At 42.5% G+C, this 27,503-nt stretch overlaps 2 protein-coding genes across 2 annotated transcripts in view; one reads left to right on the plus strand and one right to left on the minus strand.

The window, feature by feature from the left end:
* The window catches only part of gpc3 (glypican 3), a 216,746-nt gene that overhangs the window by 137,130 nt on the left and 52,113 nt on the right, over window positions 1-27,503 (minus strand). The window lies entirely within an intron of this gene.
* The window catches only part of LOC127413291 (uncharacterized), a 69,356-nt gene continuing 42,937 nt past the window's right edge, over window positions 1,085-27,503 (plus strand). The window contains exon 1 of the mRNA XM_051650298.1: window positions 1,085-1,606. Coding sequence (XP_051506258.1) covers window positions 1,144-1,606 — 463 coding nt within the window. The 5' untranslated portion in view covers window positions 1,085-1,143. The remainder of the gene's footprint in view (window positions 1,607-27,503) is intronic.

Raw genomic sequence — 27,503 nt, forward strand, 5'->3', positions numbered from 1 at the left:
TAATGTGCTTCATCAAAAAGTGCGTGGAGGACGTGGTTCCGACCAGAACAATATGGATCTATCCGAATCAGAAACCATGGATAAATAACGATGTTCGTGCGGTACTTGATGTGCAGACCTCCGCTTTTAATTCCGGGAATGCGGAGGAGCATAAACAAGCCAGTTATGCCCTCCGAAAAACTTTCAGAACCGCAAAACGCCAGTACAGGAGCAAGATTGAAGGACAGTTTAACACCACCAACTCTAGAAGCATGTGGCAGGGAATTAACATCATCATGGGCTTTAAAGGGAATAAAAACTCTGCCATGAACACCGCTGCCTCTCTCCTGGATGAGCTAAATACTTTTTATGCTCATTTTGAGGGAAATAACACCGCCCTCGCGGAGAGAGCTCTCGTGGCTGAAGCTACAGAGGTTAGTTCACTCTCCGTCTCTGTAGCGGATGTAACCCGATCCTTCCGACGGGTGAATATCCGCAAAGCTGCGGGCCCAGACGGCATTCCAGGCCACATCATCAGAGCGTGCGCGAACCAGCTGGCTGGTGTTTTTACGGACATTTTCAACCTTTCCCTCTCTTTGTCTGTAGTCCCCACATGCTTTAAAACATCCACCATTGTGCCTGTTCCAAAGCAATCAAAAATAACTTGCTTAAATGACTGGCGTCCTGTTGCTCTGACCACCATCATCAGCAAATGCTTTGAGAGACTAATCAGAGATTACATCTGCTCTGTGCTGCCTCTCTCTCTTGACCCGTTGCAGTTTGCTTACCGCAACAACCGCTCCACTGATTATGCCATTGCATCTACAATACACACTGCTCTCTCCCACCTAGAAAAAAAAGAACACTTATGTGAGAATGTTGTTTGTAGACTACAGCTCAGCATTCAACACCATAGTGCCCTCCAAGCTAGATGAGAAACTCAGGGCTCTGGGCTTAAACAGCTCGCTGTGCAGCTGGATCCTGGACTTCCTGTCAAGCAGATGCCAGGTGGTTAGAATAGGCAGCAACATCTCCTCATCACTGACCCTCAACATTGGAGCCCCACAGGGCTGTGTTCTCAGCCCACTCCTGTATTCCTTGTACACACATGACTGTGTGGCAACACATAGCTCCAATGCCATCATTAAGTTTGCTGATGACACGATGGTGGTAGGTCTGATCACTGACAATGATGAAACAGCCTACAGAGAGGAGGTGCACACTCTGACACACTGGTGTCAGGAGCACAACCTCTCCCTCAATGTCAGTAAGACAAAGGAGCTTGTGGTGGACTTCAGAAAAAAAGACAGAGAACACAGTCCCATCACCATCAATGGAGCACCAGTGGAGAAAGTCAGCAGCTTCAAGTTCCTGGGTGTCCACATCACTGAGGAACTCACATGGTCCATCCACACTGAAGTCGTTGTGAAGAAGGCTCATCAGCGCCTCTTCTTCCTGAGACGGATGAGGAAGTTTGGAATGAACCGCCACATCCTCACACGGTTCTACACCTGCACTGTAGAGAGCATCCTGACTGGCTGCATCTCCGCCTGGTACGGCGATAGCACCACCCACAACCGCAAAGCACTGCAAAGGGTGGTGCGAACTGCCAGACACATCATCGGAGGTGAGCTTCCCTCCCTCCAGGACATATACACAAGGCGGTGTGTGAAAAATGCTCGGAGGATCATCAGAGACTCCAGCCACCCAAGCCATGGGCTGTTCTCACTGCTACCATCAGGTAGGCGGTATCGTAGCATCAGGACCCGCACCAGCCGACTCCATGACAGCTTCTTCCCCCAAGCAATCAGACTTCTGAACTCTTGATCTCCCATGATCAAAATACATCAGCACTGCACTTTATTACCCTTACTCTTATATCTCACACCGGACTGTCATAAATTAGATTATTATTATATTATATTCTCTCTTAACAACTGACTATCAACCGACAGCCTGAATGTCAATACAGTACAATACTGTACATTCTATATATACTACTATATATACTTTTTTATATATTTAAATTTTGTATTTTTATTGAATAATGTGTGTCTAAATAGTGCGTATTGTATACAGTACAGTGTATGTTATTATTTGTATATTGTTGAGTGTAATTATGTGTATATCAGATGTTTAAATTGTGCTGTGTTAATTTGATGTTATTGTAAATTGGTACTGTCTCATCACTGTCATGACTGCTATGTTGATCGGAACTGCACCCAAGAATTTCACACACCATTGCACTGGTGTATATAAATAAAGTGATTTGATTGATTTGATGTCCCTGGTGAAGATGGGTCCAAATGATGATCCGGAGGTATGGAGGTGGTCTCCCGACCAATGGGCAGCCTGCTTAGTGCCCTTGCTCTCCGGGGAAGCACAGCTAGCAGCACAACAACACCCCACCACCAACCTCCTTGATTACCAACACCTAAGGAAAGTCATCCAGCAACGGGTTGGTCGTAGCCCCGAACAGAGTCACCAGCACTTCAGATCGCTGAGCTTCGGGAGGCATGGCCGCCCGTTCACCTTTGCACAATGGCTCTGGGATGCCTGCCCCCCCCAAGTTCTGGCTCCCCAGGGAGGAGCCCTGCACAAACCTCTCCCCTTGTTCATCCCTCCTACTCCCTCTGTCTCTCTACACTCTCCTCCCCAGGTTGGCAAGACTGCCCCCAAAGCCTCTAAAGTCGTTATAAGATGAGTACAAGTGTAAAATTATAAAGTCAAAGCCATATTTTCTTTTAAAAAGAGATTCTGTTTGTAATATCTTTCATCCATAATGTGCATGAAAGGGAAACAATGTTTTAAATACTAGAGTTTTAAGAACACCTTTGTATTTTTATTTCTTGTTTCATGTCATTTATCTTTCATAATAACACTGTATGTTTCAATATCTTCCATGATAATGCACGATAGTTCACTAATAATAGTGATAGTTTCACATCTCAAGAAAGGCTGGGGAGAAAGAAATGAGAAAAAAGCCTTCACATTCCCTTCTTCTTTGTATTTCCCCTATGAAAAAAGAGATGGCTAATAAAATATTTACTATGCCAGGCAACAGTTTGTGTAGAGATGAATACATCTCTGACGTTAAAAGCTCAGGAGGTGGAGATGAAAAGAGAAAAAGAAGAGTAATATATATCATTTTATTGATGCTTGTGAAGCGGTGGGAGGTGAGGGGGGAGCTAGGGAAAACGTAAAAAAATCAATGTAAAGAGGGAGAGACAGGGAGAGGAAAACAAGAGAGAGGCAGAGGAAAACTATGAATGAAAGTCAACAGAACCATGAACTTTAATTATTTAAAGAGGTTAAGAGAGATAAGTGTGTTCAAGGATTAAATAAAGGAAATAAAGAGCGTGAGACAGAGGAGAACTTCTAGTGGGGAGCAGATCACTAGAGCTGTCCGTGGTGCTGAAACTTTGGACAAGTAAACCAGCAGCAAACAAAGAATCCTTCTCACACAGAGCTGTGGGTACACTGTAAAACAAATCCTGTTACATTTATAGTTAAACATCCAGCTGACAGAGGACCTCATGGCGGCATTTCCAGGAGGCAGCGAAGCAGTGTCTTTTTTTCTCTCTCCCTCCCCAGTGTCCCATTCTTCACCCCCCAAACTTTAAAATATGGTTCCATTCTTTAACATTAGTTAATGTATGTGGTGATGGGGGCGTGGTCGTGTGTCTGTTTGCGGGAGAGAGGGGGTGGTGTGGCTTGTCAAGCTGGTTGACATGATTCCTAACAGCTGTTTCATGTTACAGTGATAGCAGGGAGAGACCTCAAAAAGCAGCCAAGACAGAGGGAGAGAGAGCGATACGAGAGTGTGGCATGAGATATTCTGAGTGTGTATTTAGAGTGTATGTTATTTAGAGTCTGTTTTGAGTGTTTATGTTCAGAGAGTGTTTTCATTTGAGTGAAGAAGCCAGAGAGGCCAAGAATGTGCAGTGTGAGACAGCCAAATAAAGTCTTACTTGAACAGCTCAATTGTTTTCCAACTCCTCCTGTGACCGAACATCCAAACTTACACAATGCATTACTAGGTATCATGAACTAACAATGGACAATATATTTAACAGCATTTATTCATCTTAATGTTAGTTAATAAAAATACAATTGTTCATTGTTAGTTCATATGGCATTAACTAATGTTAACAAATCAAATGAAAATTGATTTAAAATATGTATTAATATATGTTGAAATTAACATTAACTAAGATTAATAAATGCTGTAATTATTGTTCATTGTTAGTTCATGTTAACTAATGTTGTTAACTAATGTTAACAATGGAACCTTATTGTAAAGTGTTACCAGAAAAACCATGGCAGCTGCGGTTGCCAGAAAATCCCTGTAAAAATATGAATATGTTTCAGGTATTATAGTACATTATGTTTAGTATAGCATTATGACGCCTGAATATTACTACTCATAACCATCTATACCATTAACTGATATGTTTATAAAACCAACCTATTTGTCTACTTAAATCTGCTTAAACCTTAAAATATACTGATTAGTTCCACAATAATAGGATTTTATTTTCTCTTAAAACACTACACAGCAACCAAAACCAACTTTCCTGAACACCTGTCTGTCACTATACACTGCTCGTAATGATCTCATGCATCAGGAATATTTTGCAATATCTAAAGTTTGAATTTGAGGAAATTTGATCTAATATTTAATAATTTTAAAATGTTGCACGTGTTTGTAGCTACTGAACATCCCTGAAATTATCACATTTATTTTTTGGACAAAATACTTCAATATCATTTTCAGTTTTATTCAATTTACCCCAAGTGTGGGGTAAATTTTTAATTTCTACAAAAACATACACTTTTTACATTAAAAGTTAACATAAGTTAATGCAACATGAACTAACATGAACAAGTAATGAACAACAGCATTTTAAAATACCGTAAAAAATATGAATCACAGTTAGTGTGTGTGTGTGTGTGTGTGTGTGTGTGTGTGTGTGTGAAGCAGAGAGAGGGAAAGAGAGGGTAAACATCACTATAAGCTGACAATCTGAGTTGTCTCTTACTGTCTTCATGGTGGCATAGACATGGCAGATATTAATGAAGTGAAACTGAAGACTCCAAGGACACAGAGGTGGGTGACACAGCTAAAGGCATCGAACCTCTTAAGTGACAAGCCCTCACTCAGAAAGAGTGCCACCTAAAAGCCCAACATCTGAGTCCTGAGTGACACACAATCACTGCTGCAAGTGAGCAGAGGAACCAAAAGTCCAGCACTCAACAGGAAACCAACCCACCACTGTCTGAGGATGCGCACTCATGCATGGATTCAGAGTGCCAAGCTATCTATGCCTACAGCCCCAGCCAAATGTCTGCCACTTACACGCTCTAACACACTCGAGAATTGCAGCCTGTCACAATGGACCATTAGCTTCCTATAGGGGAATTCCAAAGAGAGAAAGATAGAGGAAGTGAGAGAGTGGCAGAGGATCAGTAGGCTAAGCTAACAGGCTTCCCTCGCCGAATGCAGCCCCACATGGGGATCTTTTTATCACTGCATTTGGCTGGGGGAGATAGCAATACAATACACAGGGGGCCGATACTGTGAAAGTGTGTCTGGACACTCTTTCCTGAAGAGGTGAACGACAGAGTGGGATCTTGACCCAATATACTGTAGGGTTTGCAGCAAAGCAGAGACATACAGTATTAGTTGCTCACAAATGTGGAAAATAGAGGTAATTTGATGCATTTACATTTATTCATTTGGCAGATGCATTAAAGCAACTTACAAAAGAGTAACAATACAACATAAGTGATTCATCTTAAGGAGACAGCAGTACAAAAAGTGCTGTATTACAGTTTCAATTGCATCAGAAAAATACTACCCAAGACAGAGTTCAACAAGTATAATATATATACAGTATATATATATATATATATATATATATATATATATATATATATATAGTGGGATGTTTTGTGCGTTAATTGACTGGTTGTGCACCAACTGGCCAAATGCCTCAGTTAGAAAGAATGGCAGCTACTCCAGAGTACAGTCCAAAATATTTATTGTGAAGAAAGAATCATACAATGTGTAAATGTATGGTTTAAGTATAGTTTCTGTGAGAAAAACAGAAATGAACATGACAAATATTTGTACATACGCTAAGCAACCATACAGCAATGTAATAATACTGGTAACAATTATTATACAAATTTAGAAACTCGCGTTATACAGCATTGAACAAGAATGTCTATCTACCTACCTATCTACCTATCTATCTATCTATCTATCTAATATGATCGCAAAATGCAGACATATTAAAGCGAGTGAGTCTTTCTTTGCTGCTGCTGATGAGCAGTGTCATGTTACAACAGCAAGCAATCTCTGCATGGAGACTTGCAGGTCCACTCGTTATAATACTGAAATGCTTGTAATACTGATTAAGCATGGAATAACCTTTTCGTTCACATATATATATATATATATATATATATATATATATAAAATAAAGAATAAACTTGTGACAATAAACAAACACTTTGATAAAATATAACTGGTAGATCCGTCGAGTAGCTGATTATCACACTATTACACAGTCATTACCATTGAAATGTTTCTGAGGTAAAATTAAATTGTTACATATCAACAGACTTTAAAGCATATTGGAACAGTGATAAATATTATTACTTCATCATAAACACACAGCAACACCATACAATGAAAAAACAGACTTTTAAAGAAATAAGGACAAAGCCAGGAGACTGTGTAACTCTCTCACACTGACGATGCAGAACTGAGAATACACGCATGCACCAAACTAAACAGACTGCTTCGCCTCGCGCATGCATGAAGCGGGTACTTTTACACACACACACACACACACACACACACATAAACATAATTTTTTATTATTTATTCATTTATGTATTTATTTATTATGAGTGTATGGTCAAGTGCTCATGGAAAAGATGTGTCTTTAACCATTTTTTAAGACAAAGAGAGAGTTTGCTTCATGAATGGAGTTGGGAAGGTCATTCCACCAACGAGGTACAGTGAAGCCGAAAGTCTGGGAAAGTGATTTTGTTCCTCTTTTTGTTGGTATGACAAGGCGCCACTCATTTGCCGACCACAGGGTTCTGGTGGGAATGTAGCTTTGCAGGAATGATTTTAGGAAAGCTGGAGCAGACCCAGTGACTGTTCTGTATGCCAGCATCAGAGCCTTGAACTTGATACGTGCAGCAACTGACAGCCAGTGTAGAGAGACAAGGAATGGTGTAACATGCGCTTTCTATGGTTCATTGAAGACCAGATGTGCTGCTGCATTCTGTATCATTTGCAGAGGTCTAATTGCGCATGCAGGAAGGCCAGCTGAGAGAGCATTACAGTAATCCAGTCTAGATATGACAAGTGACTGAACAAGGAATTGTGTGGCATGTTCAGAGAGGAAGGGTCTTATTTTCCTGATGTTGTAGTGTAAATCTACATGATCGTGCTGTTTTTGAGATGTGGTTGGTTAAATTGATTTGGTTGTTGATGGTTACCCCTAGATTTCTGACCATTTTGGAAGGTGTTATTGTAGATGAACCCAGCTGAATTGTGATGCTGTGCTCAACAGCAGGGCTGGCTGGAAAAATGAGGAGCTCAGTTTTCGCTAGGTTGAGTTGTATGTGGTGTTCCTTCATCCAAGCCAAGATGTCTGCCAAACAGGCTGAGATTCAAGCCGTCACCTTTGGGTCACTGGGCTGTAAAGACAAGTTGAGCTGTGTCATTGGCATAGCAGCGGTAAGAGAACCCATGTACTTGAATGATGGGTCCCAGTGATGTTGTGTATATAGAGGAGAGAATTGGTCTAAGCACTGAGCCCTGAGGTACCCCAATAAGTAGCTGATGTGACTTGGACACCTCACCTCTCCAGGCTACCTAGATAGACCTACCTGAGAGATTTATTGTGAGAGATAGGCAGAGATCTTATTGAAAACGTCCTGGTTACTTGCGTAACCTCCGTTCCCTGATGGAGGGAACGAGACATTGTGTCGATGTAGTGACACTAGGGGTCACTCTTGGGAGTCCGAGATACCTCTGGTCTTTGATAAAAGGCCAATGAAAATTGGCGAGTGGTATTTGCAAGCCACTCCCCCGGAGGAGGAGCCGAGACAAGGTCCATCCATTTCAGCGGGTAGTTCAGCATTGTAGCAGGAGGGACACAATGTCTCGTTCCCTCCATCAGGGAACAGAGGTTACGCAAGTGATCAGGACATTCCCTATCTGTCACTCACTCGACATTGTCCCTATACAAAATGCCGCAACTGGCTGAACTGTGTTCCGTGAACTGGCGGTGTGTGACGGGCAGAAAACTGTGTGCCTAGTAGCCAGCACACCAGGCCGACACGTAACCTCCCCCAACATAGTTATGAGTGTCGAACGGCCCTTTGGGGACAAGTCGACTACCCAAAAGATAGAGACAGGCTAGACCAGTCGTGGCCTCTTTTCCCCCTCTTTTTTTCCACTCCCTAAACAACAAGGGGGATTATCTGACTGGACCACCAGGTCTAGTCGGGGGGTGTCCCTCCTAAGGGGAGGACACCGCGGAGACCACACCTCACCCAGAGAGAGGGGGTATATTTAAATGGAAAATACATCACATGGTCTTGCCGACCATGTGGAGAATTCTCATGGTAGATCCTACCCAATGGGGGAAGAGTTACTACAAACATGGAGACTGTGGCAGAGGGGGCTCTGCCCAAGGAAGACGCAGTTTGCCAACAGGGAAACGAATTAGCAGAAGATATACATCACATGAGGTTACCTTACAGGGAACCACCACATGCGGAGCACCTACCCCAGAACAGGACTCTTAGTTAGCACGTGTACTGGGCTGGCAGTGAGTCTCTCCGAACACTTGACTGCCACAGGGCTAGGAGGAAGTCAACCAGAGAACATAGTTTGTGAACACTACTGGGGATTAATGGCGCACATCTTCAGCTCAGAGGAGGTGAAAGGCACTATGTGCAAGCGATACACCCAGCCGGCTATCCCAGGCTTATCCGCTTGTATTGCGTGCCACTACCCGGGACGAAGCCGGTTCCACCCGGAGGTTGTAGAACCTTGCAAAGGTGTTGGGTGTTGCCCGGCCCACTGCTCTGCAAATGTCTGTTAGAGAGGCACCCCTGGCCAGGGCCCAGGAGGCCGCTACACCCCTGATAGAATGGGATCGTAGCCCTACAGGGGGCGGCACATCCCAGGCGTGATATGCCATAGCTATGGTGTCGATGAGCCAGTGGGTGATCCTCTGCTTGGAGACAGTGCTTCCTTTCCGCTGTGCACCAAAGCAGACAAAGAGCTGCTCAGAGATACTAAAGCTCTGCGTGCAATCCAAATAGATGCATAAAGTGCACACCGGACACAGCAATGACAGAGCTGGGTCTTCCACCTCCTGGAGCAGCACACCTCCTGGAGCAGCACTTGCAGGTTCACCACCTGGTCCCTAAAAGGGGTGGTGGGAACCTTGGGCACATAGCCCGGTCGGGGTCTCAAGATCACATGAGAGTAGCCCGGACTGAACTCCAGGCATGTTTCGCTGACAGAGAATGCTTGCAGGTCTCCTACCCTCATGAAGGAAGTGAGCGCAGTCAGGACGGCAGTCTTCAAGGAGAGTGCCTTAAGCACAGCTGACTGCAAAGGCTCAAAGGGGGCTCTCTGTAGACCCTGAAGAACTACAGAAAGGTCCCATGCGGGAACAAGGCGCGGTCTGGAGGGGTTCAGCCTCCTGGCGCCTCTCAGGAACATGATGATCAGGTCGTGCTTCCCTAAGGACTTACCATCCACTGTGTCGTGGTGTGCTGCTATAGCAGCAACGTACACCTTCAAGGTGGAAGGGGACAGCCGCCCTTCCAACCTCTCCTGCAGGAAGGAAAGCACAGATCCGACTGCACATCTCTGGGGGTCTTCTCGTCGGGAAGAACACCACTTAGCGAACAGACGCCACTTAAAGGCATACAGGCACCTCGTAGAGGGGGCCCTAGCCTGAGTGATCGTGTCTACCACCGCGTCTCTGACATGGAGATTCCAGAGGTCTGGTCGCGGGTGCCAGATGGTGCCCCGTCCCTGAGAAAGAAGATCCTTCCTCAGGGGAATTCGCCGGGGGGGGGGAGGGGGGGGTTGTCGTGAGGAGCGTGAGGTCTGAGAACCACGTCTGGGTGGGCCAGTAGGGTGCTACCAGGATGACCTGCTCCTCGTCCTCCCTGACCTTGCACAGAGTCTGTGCTGAAGGAACTGTGCTGAAGCAGTCTCATATGCATCAACCCGAGTGGGGTGGCCACCACTGAGGATGCCATATGCCCCAGGAGCTTCTGAAAGAGTTTCAGTGGAACCGCTGTTTTCTGTTTGAACGCCTTCAAACAGGTCAGCACTGACTGTGCACACTCGTTCGTGAGGCGCGCTGTCAATGAGACTGAATCCAACTCCAAACCGAGAAAAGAGATGCTCTGAACCGGGAGGAGCTTGCTCTTTTCCCAGTTGACCCGAAGCCCTAATCGGCTGAGGTGTGAGAGCACCAAGTCCCTGTGTGCACACAACATGTCCCGAGAGTGAGCTAGGATTAGCCAATCTTCGAGATAGTTGAGAATGCGAATGCTCACCTCCCTTAATGGGGCAAGAGCTGCCTCTGTGACCTTCGTGAAGATGTGAGGGGACAAAAACAGGCCGAAAGGGAGGACCTTGTACTGATATGCCTGACCCTCGAATGCAAAACGGAGGAAGGGTCTGTGTCGAGGTAAAATCGAGATGTGAAAGTACGTGTCCTTCAGGTCTACCGCCGTGAACCAATCTTGATGCCAGACCCTCGCCAGAATGCGTTTTTGCATCAGCAAGCCCGGTTCAGTACTCGCAGATCCAAGATTGGCCGCAACCCACCGCCTTTGTTCTGTATGATGAAGTAGGGGCTGTAAAACCCCTTCTTCATCTCGGCCGGAGGGACAGTTCTATCGCACCCTTCCATAGGAGGGTGGCAATCTCTGCGCACAAGGTAGCAGCATTTTCGTCCTTCACCAAGGTGAAGTGGATACCGCTGAACCTGGGCGGACGCCTGGCAAACTGAATCACGTAGCCGAGTCGGATGGTCCAGACCAGCCATCGCGACGGATTGGAAAGCGCAAGCCACGCATCCAAGAGGGGGAACAAAGGGACAATGTCGTCAGACGTACCGGCAGGTGGGGCCTCGCGGCGGGGCGGAGCTCGAGGTGCCACACCATGTCATATCCGTGCTGAGTCTAGGGACATTGAAGCACTTACCTGGCTCCTTGTGACCACCCCCAGAACAGCCTGGGACAGGGGAGGAAGAGGCCTGTCCTCGCAACCTGTGGAGACTGTCACATCAGGGGCGGATGTGTGCCACAGCTGGGCGCGCAGGAGTGGGGAGACCACCGCTGGAGCGCCAATCCTGCAAGGGAAAAAAGGTGGACGGTGGTCGTGATGATGACCGTGCACACTGGGTATGTGACCCAGGGAAGGAGGAAACCACTCTTTTGCTGAACTGCTGGGTACCGCAGCCAATTGGGCATGCGGCAAAATCAAATGAAAGGGCAACAAAAGATTCTCCACCCAGCCCTCCACCGGGGGATGGAGTGGTCTTACTACCAGCTCCAGTGCAGTGGGTTCCGTTGACCCTGGGCCGCCAGTGGTGGCCGGCCATGAGACGGGTGGCGTCTGCTTCCTGCGGTGGTCTCCACGCCGGGGCCAGGCCGAAGGGGCGGGCTGCGGCGGAGCCGGTGCAGTCACCACAGGGGGACGCCCTTGGCAACGAGCAGATGGGGTGCGGGATCTTGAGCCGCGCCAGGGCAGGATATGCCGGATAGCCTCCGTCTGCTGCTTCACCGTCGAGAACTGCCAGGCAAAGTCCTCAACGGTGTCGCCAAATAGGCCAGCCTGGGACATAGGGGAAGCAAGGAACCGTGTCTTGTCAGCCTCACCCATCTCGACCAGGTTGAGCCAGAGGCGCTCCTGGACCACTAATGTGGACATCGTCCGCCCGAGAGACCGTGCCGTGACCTTCGTCGCTCGGAGCACAGTTCCTGCATCAAATCTGGGGCGGAACTACCCTCGTGCAGTTCTTTTAGCGCCTTGGTTTGGTGGACCTGCAGGAGAGCCATGGCGTGCAGGGCAGAGGCGGCTTATCCAGCAGTGCTGTAGGCTTTGGCCATCAGGGACGATGTGAACCTACAGGGCATGGACGGGAGCTTTGGGCATCCGTGCCAGGTGGTGTCGCTCTGCGGGCATAGGTGCACCACAAGCGCCTTATCCACCGGGGGAATTGCCATATAGCCCCTGGCCGCCCCACCATTGAGGGTAGTGAGGGCGGGGGAACTGAGAAATTGGGACTGGGCAGTAAAAAGTGCCTCCCACGATTTTGTCAGCTCCTCGTGCACTTCTGGGAAGAAAAGCACTGGAGTGGGGCGCGGCTGCTTTGAGCGGCGCCGCGAGCCCAGGAACCAATCATCGAGCGGCGAGGGTTCAGGGGAGAGTGGAGGGTTCCAATCTAGCCCGACGCTCGCGGCCGCCCGGGAAAGTATGTCCGTCATCATCAGCCTGTGACTGAGCAATTGTATCCAGCTGGCGAACTCATCCGGAAGCCCGACTGGGGCAGACGAGCGTGCTGGGGAATGGAAGGTCCACGGGGGGATACCCGGCAGAGGCGGTCCCATTGGGGTCCCCAAATCACCCCCAGTGCTAGCCGCACTGGCCTCAAACCCATAGGTAGAAGGACTGAGGCGGGGAGCTGCTGGGGTGGCTTGCTTTCTTACGAAAGCAAATCGCAACGTTGCCATGGTCATGTTCTTGCAGTGAGAACGTGAACCATCCACGAACGCTGCCTCCATGTGGGTCGCACCCAGACACGAAAGACAGCGATCGTGACCATCTGAAGTTGAGAGGTAACGACCGGAACCAGGAATAACACACAATCGGAAAAGCATCTTTAAAAAGACACATCTTTAAAAAGATGTTCCGTGTGTGCCACTCTTTTAGAGAAATATACTCTTTCAGGAAATATACTCTCTTTTTTCTGCCGAAGCACCCAGGGGTGTTTTCTGCAGTGCACCAGTGCAGAGGAGGGAGAAGCCGCTGAAATGCGCCGTCAGATCCAGTAGAGGTGAATGAACAGTCAGCTCAGTAGACATCGATCATTCAGCTCTGAAGAGAAAATCTGAATGAGTGGTTGCACGCCAGCTCCTTTTATACCCGTATGTCCGGGGGAGTGGCATGCAAATACCACTCGCCAATTTTCATTGGCCTTTTATCAAAGACCAGATGTATCTCGGGCTCCCAAGAGTGACCCCTAGTGTCACTACATTAACACAACATTGAGTGAGTGACAGATAGGGAACTACCCTTTTGAGTGTTTTTGCCATGAATGGGATGAGAGAGACTGGTCTGTAATTCTTTACTTATGTGGGGTTAAGCGCAGGTTTTTTAAGCAGTGGAGTTCCTCAAGCCTGCTTAAAAGCGGTGAGAAAAGTGCCTGTAAATAGAGATGTATGTGTATGTATGTGAGTGCAGGAATAATGAACAGTGAGATGGCTTGGAGAAGGTGGGAAGGAATAGGGTCAAGGTGGCACATGGTGGGCTGGTTGGAGTTCCATTTCTGTTCAGAGAGTCAGGATATGATTCCAAAGTGATTCTCCAATGATTCTCATCTTCAGCAACAACATAGGAATGTAAATCTTAGGCGAGTCAAGGTGGCTTGTTGTCATATTCAGTGTACAGACTGTGCATAAAAAATGGTGTTAAAATATGTCTGCTCTGATGTGCCAAGTGAAATAAAATAGAGAGTAAAATAACCTGGTATTAGAGGTGGCTCTGTGGCTTTCGTTCTGTGTAAATTAACTGCCTGTGTTGTTGGCATGGCACTAAATCTGTAATGTGTTGTCCTCCATATGCTTTGTAAAACACAAAATTAATAATCAATTTAAAAATCTGAATTTTACATTTATGAATTTTTGTGGATCAATCCAGAACAGTTTAAGAAAAATTGTGATGAATCAGTGAATTGAAATAGTTTTTCCCCTGCTGAAAAAAAAAACTCAGCAGACCGCTTGTCCAATCAAATTAGAGGACAGGAACCAACAGTTTTATAAGAATATCATTTATGGCTTGCATGTTTGTTAAGTCCACTACAACAGCAACTGATCGGAAGAGGCTTCTGTTTTGTCTTTAAGTCATTGTTTCATGCGACCATTTGCAATTGTTTTCTTCGCACTGCAACAGAGTGGACATAATGGTTGCAATGTCCCTGTGTTATTTCCATTTAAGGGGGTGTAGTTGAGAATGGGAGAGTAACAGGAGTAAGAGAGCTGAATGTTTAGAAAAGCAAGGAACTGATATGAGTGTAATTGATGATATCTGAGATGCTGAAGACAACCTCCAGCAGGGCCTGACAGGACATTTGTCTCTGGTTGAAGAGAGAAATAAACATCTCCTGAGGATAGAATGACTGACTGAACAGATTATACAGCAGCATTGTTATAATTACACTATAACTTGGGCCAACAATGTTCTACAACCCTGCAAAATAGTCAACAACAACAGTGAAACAAAAAAAAAAAACTTTGTCGGTTTCTCGATTCTTCGTTTCACTCACAATAATGCTTCCTCTGGCTGGCGAGCAAAAATAAAACATGAGTGTATAAAGTCAATCAAATTATCTCTCTTTGAGGGTGATTAGGGACCCTCAAAGACCAATAAATGACCCCCTCTAAATAAAAAAGAAAAAAATATGGTATAGCAGTTTCAGCCTTAGCAATCTCTCCCAACAGAGATCCAAGAGGTTCAGAGCATTAGAGATTTTTCTCCACCTGTCCAACTGAGCTCTAATGAGGCCACTGAAATATCAAACCCAGCATGGAACCAAACACATTCCCATGTTCGCTTTTCTAGTTTCACACATATCAACAGATCAATACTGTCTTCAAACACACATCCATATTGGTACCAATTATGTTTTGGAGGCACTTTGCATTTTGCTAAGGCTCCTGCTCACACAGTAATGTAGTTTGTGTGGTGTGAATAGATGAGGAATATGGTGTTACATAAGAGAGAGAGAGAGAGAGAGAGAGAGAGAGAGAGCGGATGGCAGAAAGGTTTTTGTAATTATGTTGCCTGGCTTTGATCCAGTCACTCAGGCCTTCCTGATCTTGCCACCTGTTGCCGTGCAAAGCTGTCTGGGGCAGGTTAATTAGAAGGGCTGGAACAGCCTCTGCCGGAGCTGACAGATAAAACATACAGACATATTATACAGTACATACTATACACCATTGGTATTATTGTTAACAAAAGCTACAAACAAAAACTAAAAAACCTTTTCATTAACTTAAATAAAATTAAAATCTAACATTATTTGATAAACTGAAACTAAACTAAGATAATATATAAAAATTACCACAAATTAATTTAAGTGTCTGATATACCTTCACAACCCACCAATACAATGTTAAAAAAAAAAAATGAATGTGAAAATAGGGTAAGTAAATGAACTGGTTTTGTTCAAGTCAAAAATGTTACTTATCACTAAATCAGTTACATTAATTTACAACAACAAAATTCATTTTTATGGGTTAGACCCTTAACTCTTGTGTTGTGTTCATTTGACCGGTCCACTAAGATTGTTAATAAACCTCTCATATTGCATCTACAATCCCAAGATATTGCACTAGATCTTTGTCAAATTCTTTTTTAGTAATAATTACAGGTTTTGTACTTCTTTGAACATATTTAAAAAATATGTGTATTATATTGAAAGAAGGATTCATTGAACTGAGCTTATACTGGGGGGGGGGGGGGGCCTCCCTGCAGAAAAAAAGAATAAAAATAATGATGTAATAAATTAATAACCACTTGCTTGATCTAAACAAAACAGGTGTTATTTTAAAGCATTTTTAATTTGCTGACAAATTAGAACTGTTTTGTTATCATAATTAGCAAATTTGTTTTCAACTCAGTTATATTAACAGTTATATAGTAATAGTAATAGCCATGTGTTAAATATTGTAGGTAAGGTCTAAATTAGTAAAATGCAATGAGCAAATTTGTTTCACTCAGAGGCCAAACTGCAGTGAGTACTATTGAATGAAACAAAATACTAAACAAAAGCTAATAGTCACAGGGTGCAAAATTAACAAAAACTTAACAAAACTGATAAATTAAAAATGAAACCAAAACTAAATAAAATATTCAAATCTGACATACACACACATTCAGGAGCTCATAAGTGCATAGACATGAACACAAAGTTTACTGTCAGGTGCATCCACCTACAAAAACAAACAAACCCACGCAGACATGCACTGAGAAAACAGCCCCAGCAGCACCTGTTTGTTTGTTTTGGCACTGTGATACAAACTTTGAGAGGCTCACTGTACTTGCATCTGTCTAAGCAGCACCAGCAGCCATCTGGCTCTATATCACAGTGTACAGCACAGCAGCACAGTCATCCTCTAAATCCGAGGATACATCCGAGGATGCATTTGCCCTTTTGCATAAGTTGTGTGAATATCACTGAGCCCGATGTCCTTGGACACAGCAGGACCTTGGCATCTTGGCATTCTGCTAAAACACACTTATTCAGAGGCATCAAAGCACACACGCAAATACAAGCACGTAGAAACACATGGCCTTGCCAGTGACACAACCTATCAAAATAATATACCCAAGGTCAAAAATGTATTTCAATCCTGGAGACAACACAAAAAAAACAACTTCACATAAATACTTATACATATAAGTTCCCTTAATATGAATGGGTGAATATATAAGCTGAGTTGGGGGCAAAGGAGAATAAACACAAGTGAACACAAGACACAGATATTAAGATGAGGAGCGGTAGTTTGGTCATGAGATGCGATTAGAAGCAATGAGGTTTGATGTTATCAATGTGGCCGCCATATTTTATTTAAGTGCTTTATAAATTATATTATTTCTTTTTTGAGTGAATAATGATTTAAAATTGGCTTTATGGTGTTTTTTTTTTCCACTTACATTATGACAAATAAACCCTGTGAAGACTTTTTAAAAACTCATCTTTTGTGTTCCACGAAAGAAAGAAAGTCATACAGATTTGGAATCACATTAGGGTGAGTAAATAATGACAGATTTTTCTTTTTTGGGTCAACAATTCCTTTAATTTACTGTATTTATCTAGCTGTTGAAATTTGGGGGAGAAATCTGAAAGTTTGTAAAAAGCCATTTTTGCATCTTAGTTTTAATAAATGTTCTTTTCTGGACAGGGAAGAAAGTTTTGACTTCTGAAAGTTACAGTATATCTTCAAAAGTACATCAAACTCTTATTTCAAAAGATCAAAGAAAGATTTATTTCTCATGATACAACCCCTTAAATGCAAAATAGATTATGCAAATGAAGTAGAAATTAATATTACTGCTTTTAGAATACAGTGACCTGTTCACAATTTTATCAATGTCAGAATTAATGAGCAAAATCCATCTTGATTCAATACTGAGGTCTTTGATCTGAGCACTCAACCCAGTTTAGACCAGGATTGCAGCCATGTAGCAGTGACTCAAGAGAGAGAAGCACCTTGCAAAGAATTACAGGGGGGAAAAGAGAGAGAGAGAGACAGGTGCAAAATGCGGGCAGGAAGCAAGAAACAGGGCAAGGAAGGAAGACAAATGAAATTGTCTCCTCAAAGACAGTGGGGTTCCAAAACACAAGGCAGTTCAGAGAGACATGTACAGTGAGATAACGTGTGTGCCAGAGCAGTGCCAGTGCTCAGAACAGAGCCTGAAATCACAGGAACAGAGCAGAGGAAAACAGGCCATGGACAGACAGAACAGAACATTCACTTTCAGCAGCATCACACCAACTCTCCCGCTCTGTTCTTTTAATCTCTGTGTCAAAGTAAACATCTCAGTGCTGTTGAAATATAATACTCGGCTAGGACGGTGACTGAGATCCAGGAGATTCAGCTCAGATGGAGCTTAGACTCCATAAGGCCTGTACTTATCATCAACAAATTCCTCATATTTTTTCATTGAAACAAACTGTTCTTCAAGTCCAATGGAAGCAACAATAGTCTTCCCTTGTGTTGGCTATGAGACATTTCTCATAAACAGTGTGCTATAACATCAAACTACACAAACTTTCTTTTAACACTCCATTACACCCTGTCTGACACATCCCAAAGGTTTTAGCAGGAAGTTTACATAGATTGTGGACCAGTGTATCCAGTGTTAATCTTGTTAACAAAATTACTGACAGAAATTTGTTTTTTTTTTAAAGGTTTTTTTTTTCTTCTCATTAACAGTAACGAAAATGAGACAAAAAAGATGCATCATGGCGATAACTGAATGATTTGAATGAAAACACACTGTTTAACAAGAACACTGCAGTTATATAAATAACATTAACAATTCAGCATCGTTTTTAGAGGAAGACAATGTAGAAATAATTGATTTAATTATAGCATGTTTCAATTGCTTCACTTTTTTAAGGTCTTTTAGCTCAGACCTTAACCCCACTGAACCACTTTGCTAGCAGTTAGCTAATTAGCTAACTCAGACCACCATATACACTCAGTGAGCACTTTATAAGGAACACCTGTACACCTACTTATTCAAGCGATTATCTAATCAGCCAATCATTTGGCAGCAGTGCAATGCATAAAATCATGCAGATAAGAGTCAGGAGCTTCAGTTAATGTTCACATCAACGATCAGATTGGGGGAAAAATGTGATCTCAGTGATTTTGACTGTGGCATGATTTTTGGTGCCAGACGGGCTAGTTTGAGTATTTCTGTAATTGTCTATCTCCTGGGATTTTCACGCACAACGTCTCAAAATGACTTGGTGGCAAAAAACAAAAAAACATTCAGTGAGCGGCAGTTCTGAGGACAGAAATGCCTTGTTGATGAGAGAGGTCAACAGAGAATTGCCAGAATGGTTCAAGCTGACAGAAAGGCTACGGTAACTCAGATAACCACTCTGTACAATTGTAGTGAGCAGAATAGCATCTCAGAATACACAACACATCGAACCTTGAGGCAGCTGGGCTACAACAGCAGAAGACCACGTTGGGCACTTTATTAGGACCACTGTGTTCCTAATAAAGTGCTCAGTGTGTGTATATACTGTATGAAGTCAATGCACAGGTGAACTTGAACTAAGTTACATGCAAATCAGAATGTGTAACTTTTATTGTGAAAATGCCATAAATGTGCCACAAATACATAGCATTGTTAGTTTATTATTTTTAATGCTAATATTTGACAGTATATTCATTATATGCTATTGCTTTTACAACAAGCACCATTTTAGCTTGTATTTTGTTTATGTTGATAAATATTTTATGTTTGATACACGTTTAAATTAATAAATGGTTTGAATACATTTTCCTAAATATTTGATAATTTGGTTAAAGTTCGGTCTGTTACAGTCTGACACACATTGTTGTAATTTTGCACATAATCGTCAACTTTATTTCCATTGACTAAAATCAGATTTTAAACTAAAATTTCATCCAGAGTAAAATGAGCTAAAATTACTGAATTCTAACATTATGAAATATTGACTAAATTTAAAGAACATGTTATAAAGACTAAAACTATGACTAAATATTGTGCAATGTCTATGTGAAATGTTTTAATGCTACTTACAGGAGAAGTCTGTTGGGCATCCATATTTAAGGAGCGTGCAGTTGATTCAGCTAATGGGCAAATTTTATTGCCTCTGTGTTGATAACTCCCCCCTAATGAGGTTGACAAACACCAACTATTTACTTGACCAAGAGTTTAACATATCACAACATTCTTTCAAATACATACATCAACTTACACACATAGCCGAACAGTGTTAGACCAGTTCATCAAAATATTTAAGACTATTCCAGAGGACATAGACAAATACACACAGGCTCAAAGCTACTGTTCTTTTTTAAAAACAACTGCCAATTAGGCAAAAACAGATATAAGCAGAGTGGAAAAGAGGAAGAGAGATGAAACAATGAAGGGGAGGTAAAGAATAGGGCTAAATGAGAAATAAATCAGACAGGGAATATGCAGCAGTGGTCAAAGTTTTATTCTCAAGTTTATTTCAACTGGGGGTTTATGAAACACTTAGTGTGGAACTGCAGGAGGTTCATAAAATTGATAGAAAGCCATAATCCATATTTCATATAGTCTGGGTCATATTTTCTTTTACCTTGCATAGTTTTGTTCATGGTTTTCAAAAATGAGGCCAGGAAACTCAACCTGTCGATGTTGGCATCTGCCTAATTTGAGCTAAATACTTTTTATGCCGTTTCGAGGGAAATAACACCGCCCTCACGGAGAGAGCTCTCGCGGCCAAAGCTACAGAGGTTAGTTCACTCTCCGTCTCTGTAGCTGATGTAACCGGATCCTTCCGACAGGTGAATATCCATAAAGCCGCGGGTCCAGACAGCATTCCGGGCCGCGTCATCAGAGCGTGCGCGAACCAACTAGCTGGTGTTTTTACAGACATTTTCAACCTATCCCTCTCCTTGTCTGTGGTCCCCACATGCTTCAAAACGTCCACCATTGTGCCTGTACCAAAGCAATCCAAAATCACTTGCTTAAATGAATGGCGTCCTGTTGTTCTGACCCCCATCATCAGCAAATGCTTTCAGAGACTAATCAGTGATTACACCTGCTCTGTGCTTCCTCCCTCACTGGACCCATTGCAGTTTGCTTACCACAACAACCGCTCCACTGATGATGCCATTGCATCTGCACTACATACTGCTCCCTCCCACCTGGAAAAAAGGAACACTTATGTAAGAATGCTGTTTGTAGACTACAGCTCAGCATTCAACACCATAGTGCCCTCCAAGCTTGATGTGAAACTCCGGGCTCTTGGCTTAAACAGCTCGCTGTGCAGCTGGATCCTGGACTTCCTGTCAAGCAGACGCCAGGTGGTTAGAATGGGCAGCAACATCTCTTCATCACTGACCCTCAACACTGGAGCCCCACAGGGCTGTGTTCTCAGCCCACTCCTGTATTCCCTGTACATACATGACTGTGTGGCATCACATAGCTCCAATGCCATCATTAAGTTTTCTGATGATACAACTGTGATAGATCTGATCACTGACAATGATGAATCAGCCTACAGAAAGGAAGTGCACACTCTGACACACTGGTGTCAGGAGCACAACCTCTCCCTCAAGGTCAGCAAGACAAAGGAGCTTGTGGTGGACTTCAGGAGAAAAGACAGAGAACACAGCCCCATCACTATCAATGGAGCACCGGTGGAGAGAGTCAGCAGCTTCAAGTTCCTCGGTGTCCACATCACTGAAGAATTCACATGGTCCGTCCACACTGAGGCCGTTGTGAAGAAGGCTCACCAGCGGCTCTTCTTCCTGAGACGGCTGGGGAAGTTTGGAATGAACCACCACATCCTCACACGGTTCTACACCAGCACTGTAGAGAGCATCCTCACTGGCTGCATCACTGCCTGGTACGGCAAAGCCCTGCAAAGGGTGGTGCGAACTGCCAGACACATCATCGGAGGTGAGCTTCCCTCCCTCCAGGACATATATATCAGGCGGTGTGTGAAAAAAGCTCGGAGGATCATCAGAGACTCCAGCCACCCGAGCCATGGGCTGCTCTCACTGCTACCATCAGGCAGGTGGTATCGTAGCATCAGGACCCGCACCAGCCGACTTCATGACAGCTTCTTCCCCCAAGCAATCAGACTTTTGAACTCTTGATCTCTCACGATCAATATACATCAGCACTGCACTTTATTAATTTTATATCTCACACTGGACTGTCATAAATTATATTCTCTCTTAACAACACACTGGCATCTGACTATCAACCGACAGCCTGAATGTCAATACAGTACAATACAACCTACTGTATATTTTATATATACTATATATATATATTATTATTATTGTATAATGTGTATTCTACATTGTGTGTATGTGTATTCTATATTGTGTGTATTGTATACTGTACATTGTATATTATTATTTGTATATTGTGTTGTGTGTAATTATGTGTATATTAGATATGTAAATTGTGTTGTGTAAATCTGATGTTTATTGTAAATTGGTACATGTCTCATCACTGTCATGACTGCTATGTTGCTCGGAACTGCACCCAAGACTTTCACCCACTGTTGCACTATATACACTGTTGTGTATATGGTTGTGTGACAATAAAAGTGATTTGATTTGAAAATACCTGTTTCACAGCCTTTATCAGCGACAACCAAACATATAGGAATAATTTTTCCTCCCTAGTTGATAAGCCTACTTATTTTGCTATTTTGTGCAAACTATGCACAATTATAGGGTTAGTTCCATTTTATTATTTGCATGTAGCATTGTTTTCCCCCTTCTGTTCACATATCGGAAAAGACCTGCGACCAGTGGATAACCATAAAAAGGTTTAGTTGACAAAAAAGGTTGTGAACCCCTGCTCGAAGTGCACTAATGCACATACATCTACACACTCCAGGCCTCTGAGGGCACAGGTGCATGAGTGTGTGAGGTGTGAGAGGTGTGTACAGTGACAGATGGAGAGGGCTTGGTGGGGACAGACCGCAGGAGTAGGATGGCCGCAGGGCCGAGCAGCTCAGCTGACTCAAACAGCAGAGACACGGTGGGGCACGAAGCCTTTCCTCACACCTAGAGAAGAGAGAAACACTCTCAGCCAATCAGAGTGCAGGTAAAAGGAGGGAGGGACAATAGACGGGGTGGAAGTGAATTAGGGGCTACATGGCAACAGCCTCATAACAGATCCCCTCTCAACATGAGATACAGAGAGTGAGAATGAGATAGAAATGAATGAGGGTTAGAGTGAAAAAAGGAAGGCAAGAGAAAACGTTGTATTTATTTAATCACAATATACAAGAGTTGTTTGTGTATGTCTGTAATTGAGTATTCTTTATGCTTATTAAAGGGATAGTTCAACCAATAATGAATAGTCTGTCATAATTTACTCACTCTCATGTTGTTCCAACCCTACGGAATCCCTGAACCGCACTGTGAAAAAAAAAAGTTCATTAGGTGAAAATTATTATTTTTTTTTTTTTTTACTTGGTGTCTTCCTGAGTCCTAGAAATAGTATTTTTCTCTAAATTTTGTTCTCAAAAAATTTAGATTTTTTTCTTTTTTTAGACAGAAAAAAAACAAATGGAGAAAAAAAAATTGTTAGACCAAAAAATTTAGGCAGGAAAAATGTTTTAGACAGAATGGTTTTTTTTTTAGGACACAGGCTCAGGAAGGCACTAAGACACCTAAAACTTTTTATTTTATTTTTTTTTTTTCACCTAGTGAATTTTTTTTTTTTTCAGGTTTAGGGCTTCAGTACAAACCTGTATGACTGACTTTCTTCTGAGGAACATAAAAACATGTATTTTATTTTAACCATTACTGGCACGGTACATATTTATTGATTTATTTTACTATCTATTTATTTATTTCTGAAGTCACCATCATTATTGTGTGTACTGATTCTTTGGCAGTATTCAAGTAAAACAACCATGGGAATAAAATATTTTGAAATTGCAATAATAATAATAAATTGTAAAAACTGAAAAACAAAAACAGAAGAACAGTGGGAAAAAAATGGGCAAAAGAAAGAGAGAAAGAGAGGTGTAATTCAGAGGAAGAGGACTAGGTCATGGCAGTGTTGAATGCTCAAGGGCTTCTCAATTCACCATGTGGCTCTGAATAATTCACCCTGCAGGTTAAGAGAGCAAACGTCCATTAGTTGTGGTCTTGTGCTCCATCTTCACATTCAGTGACAGCTATACAATAGCAGAAAATGGACAAGACCACAGAGAGAGAAATAGAGTGTAAAATAGATCTGCGAAAGTGAAAAGGAACAACAAAAATTTGAAAAAGAATAAAAACTAGTGTGAGAGAGCGAGTCCCTCACAGAATACATTCAAGAATTAAAACTGCATGAACTCATGACCTCCCTGTGGCTTCTCACATTAAAACAGTACATAAATATAAGCCTGTACACAGAGACCTGAGGCCTGCTGGAGAACTAACCTGACAGATTCAAACAGCCTGAGATGTTAAAGGAACAGTTCACCTTCATTTCAACTTTCATTCTCCCACGGAGCACATAAGGAGACTTTTTGAAGTATGTTCACACTGCTCTGTACCATAAAAGGAGTCTGTATCACTCGCTATATTCCAAGTATTCTGAAGACATACTACAGCCTTGTGCGAGGAACTTTAAAAATGTAGGTCGCAGTTCAATGATAATCTTGGCCTCTGTGGTAGCTTTCAAATCTCATTTGTGTTTCCGCATATTCCATTGAGATGTGCCTTCACACAACAAGTTTAAATATGCACGAGCGTAAATGAGATTTGAAATCTATGGCAGATGGGAAAGAACTAATCCTTTAAACTATTCAAATGAAATAAAAGCTTTAGCAAAAACCAGAACCATAGCCTCCCATTTTTTTCTTCATATAGGGGTGGAAAACTAAAGTCAATTGGACATAAAATTGTGAATTTCAGAACAGTATGTCTCAAAACTCTTATGTTGACTTATGAGTTTTATTATTGCATTGGGAGAGTATGGGATATACCACACATCCTTAAAACAAACTACATTTACACAATGCATACTGAGACAGCATGCAACAGAATGCATCAAAACACAAAAGAGAAGAGATGGAATGAAATTACAGTGCTGCACAAAATATGGGTTGAGCTGACCAACAGAGCAAACACAGAAACTAGACAATGAGAGTAGTGTATGCGTGTGTGTTTGTGTGTGTGTGTGTGTGTGGTCCTTTCAGCTCCAGTGTGGTCTGCTTTTCGAGGGAGTCTAGCAGTGTGTTCAGCTCGAGTAAACAGCTGAAGTGGTTGGAGTCCCTCAATTATTAATACAAAACAATTTCCTCAGCTGACCAGAGCAGGGAATCCGATCCACAGCACCTCACCTCTAACCCTGACAGCAACCATCCCTCACTGAGAACTGCCTACACAGCAGAAACGCCCTGTTTTAACTAGGAGCTGATCAGAGTCCTTGAGGCACATTTTCCATTCCTAGAAAAAAATGTATTTGAAAAATAAGAAATGAAGGCCTATCAGAAAGTGCAACATGCTTAAAAAGTTCAGTTTCTTACTTATTCATAAATCTGTCAGCAAGATAATCTGTGAGAGACTTTAAAAAGATAGTTGACCCCCCCCCCCCAAATAAATAAATACATTAATTTTATATATATATATATATATATATATATATATATATATATATATATATAAATCATTATTAACTCAACCTCATGTCGTTTAAACTCATAATTTTATGTTGTTTTTTTATATAGTGTAATACAAAAGTAGAATTTTTGTTACATAGCTCTTGCCATACAACAACAGTTCATAGTGATCAGGGATAGTCAAGCTTCAGAGGACAAAAAAGCACCATAAAAGTAGTCCACACAACTCACTATATTTCAAGTCCTCTAAAATCATGCAATATATTTGTGTGTGGAACAGACCAAAATTTAAGTCATAATATTTTGGACTGACAAAGTATTGTTTTTTTAAAGACTTGGTTTAGTTTTTTTTTCAAGATCCCTAAAGCAACACCGAAATTTATGACTTACTCTTCATAGAGCCGTTAAGCTACATTTATCAAACTTGTCACAGACCTGTGTTTTGACTCCGGTTGCTAATTCAAAAGTAAACAAACCCACACAAGACCATTAAAGCAATATTCGAAGTTCGATACAAGTTAAGCTCAATCGACAGCATTTGTGGCATAATGTTGATTACAAAAAAAAAAAAAAGTCAAATTGTCCTTCCTTTATAAAAAAAGAAAAAAAGAAGGTAGGCACTAACAATAGAAGTGAATGGGGCTGATCTGTAAACATAAAATATTTCCTATTTTAAAAGTATAGCCACAAGACGTAAACAATCTGCATGTTAAAGGGATAATTCGCACAAAAAATGAAAATTGTCTCATTTACTCACCCTAATGCTTTCCCAGATGTGTATGACTTTCTTCTTCAGAACACAAACAAAGATTTTTAGAAGAATATTTAATCTCTATAGATCCTCACAAAGCAAATGAATGGGTACCAAAACACTGAAGCTCCAAAAAGCACAAAGTTAGCATAAAAGTAATCCATAAGCCTCCAGTGGTTAAATCTATATCTTCAGAACCCAAATGATAGGTGTAATATTTAAGTCCTTTTATACTATAAATTCTTCTCCCTGCCCAGTAGGTGGCAATATGCATGAAGAATGTGAATAGCCAAAAACCAAAGAAGAAGAATGTGAAAGTGTAGATTGATAGTAAAAAAGGTAACTCCACTTAAATCTAGATTTTTTTTTCTTTCACCCACACCTATCATATCACTTCTGAAGATATGGATTTAACCACCGGAGTCTTATGGATTACTTTTATGCAGCCTTTATGTCCTTCTGGTGTCACGTTCAAAAACAGTGATGGGTTTTATTAAATAACAAAAACAAACTGAAACTACCCCATAGGGGAGAAACACAGTCCAGGACAATAGTCTTTTAGACAGGTTGGGCTGGGACAGACAGACAGACAGAACACGACCAACAGGAACAGACTGGTGAGGTAACAAGATGAACTCGCACAGGACAGGATATATATATATATATATAAAACGTATGAAATTAACATTTGTGTGTTATCTTCCTCACTGATATGTGCTCATTGATCTGTGAATCTGTCTCCTTTCCTGACTTCAACACATGCAATCAACAGACACAGGCAAGTGGGCAGACCACTGTATATACTTTGTGCTTGTGTACGTATGTATTTCCTGATGCCATTTTTCCTTTATTTTCCTTTATTGCCTGTGGTTTTTTCTTTCTTTCAAAAATATCCTTTCCTTGTCTTTCACATCATTCACAACCCTTCCTGTCTGATTGTTTTTAGAGCAAAATTAATTATAAATGAATGGGTGCTCAGTCTGGGGAAAATCAATACTAACAAGGTCCAAGTTAACTGTGCCGGCACGGTGCTTTCCCCCAGTCTGCCATCCCGCCACACACACATACTGATCCAGTCTGCAGAGACCTCTCGCTCTTTTTGCATACAAAATATCAGCAGTCCGGGCAGCAACTAAGCGCTTTCAGCAGATAATGAGGATTGCTTTTCCACCAATGCAGCCTTTCTCTATAAAAACATTCACACTCATAAATGAATGGAGAGCGCATTAAATGCCTCCTCTTCCATTCCTCCTCCAATCTATCTATCAGCACGGGTGGCCGGTCCTGTCAGTTGGACAGAGGGGTGGGGAGGGGGAGTGATTGAGTGTGGCAGAACCTTCTTCATCACTCCAATTAGTCTCACATTTCTGCTCCGGGATCTGCACCGGAGAGACGAGGGGATTGATAAAAATCCCTCCATGTCCCTCTGCTCTCATTCCCCACCCAAACATTTCTCCTCACATCAGTCCATTCAAGCAGAGAGACCCTCACTTGCCCTCCTGTTCCAGCTGCCCCCCTCTCCAGGGCGTCCCGTCCCCACTTCACACACTCCTGCTGGGATGACATATCCTCACCACATG

This window comes from Myxocyprinus asiaticus, chromosome 22 (assembly GCF_019703515.2).
Source record: "Myxocyprinus asiaticus isolate MX2 ecotype Aquarium Trade chromosome 22, UBuf_Myxa_2, whole genome shotgun sequence".
NCBI classification, from domain to species: domain Eukaryota; kingdom Metazoa; phylum Chordata; class Actinopteri; order Cypriniformes; family Catostomidae; genus Myxocyprinus; species Myxocyprinus asiaticus.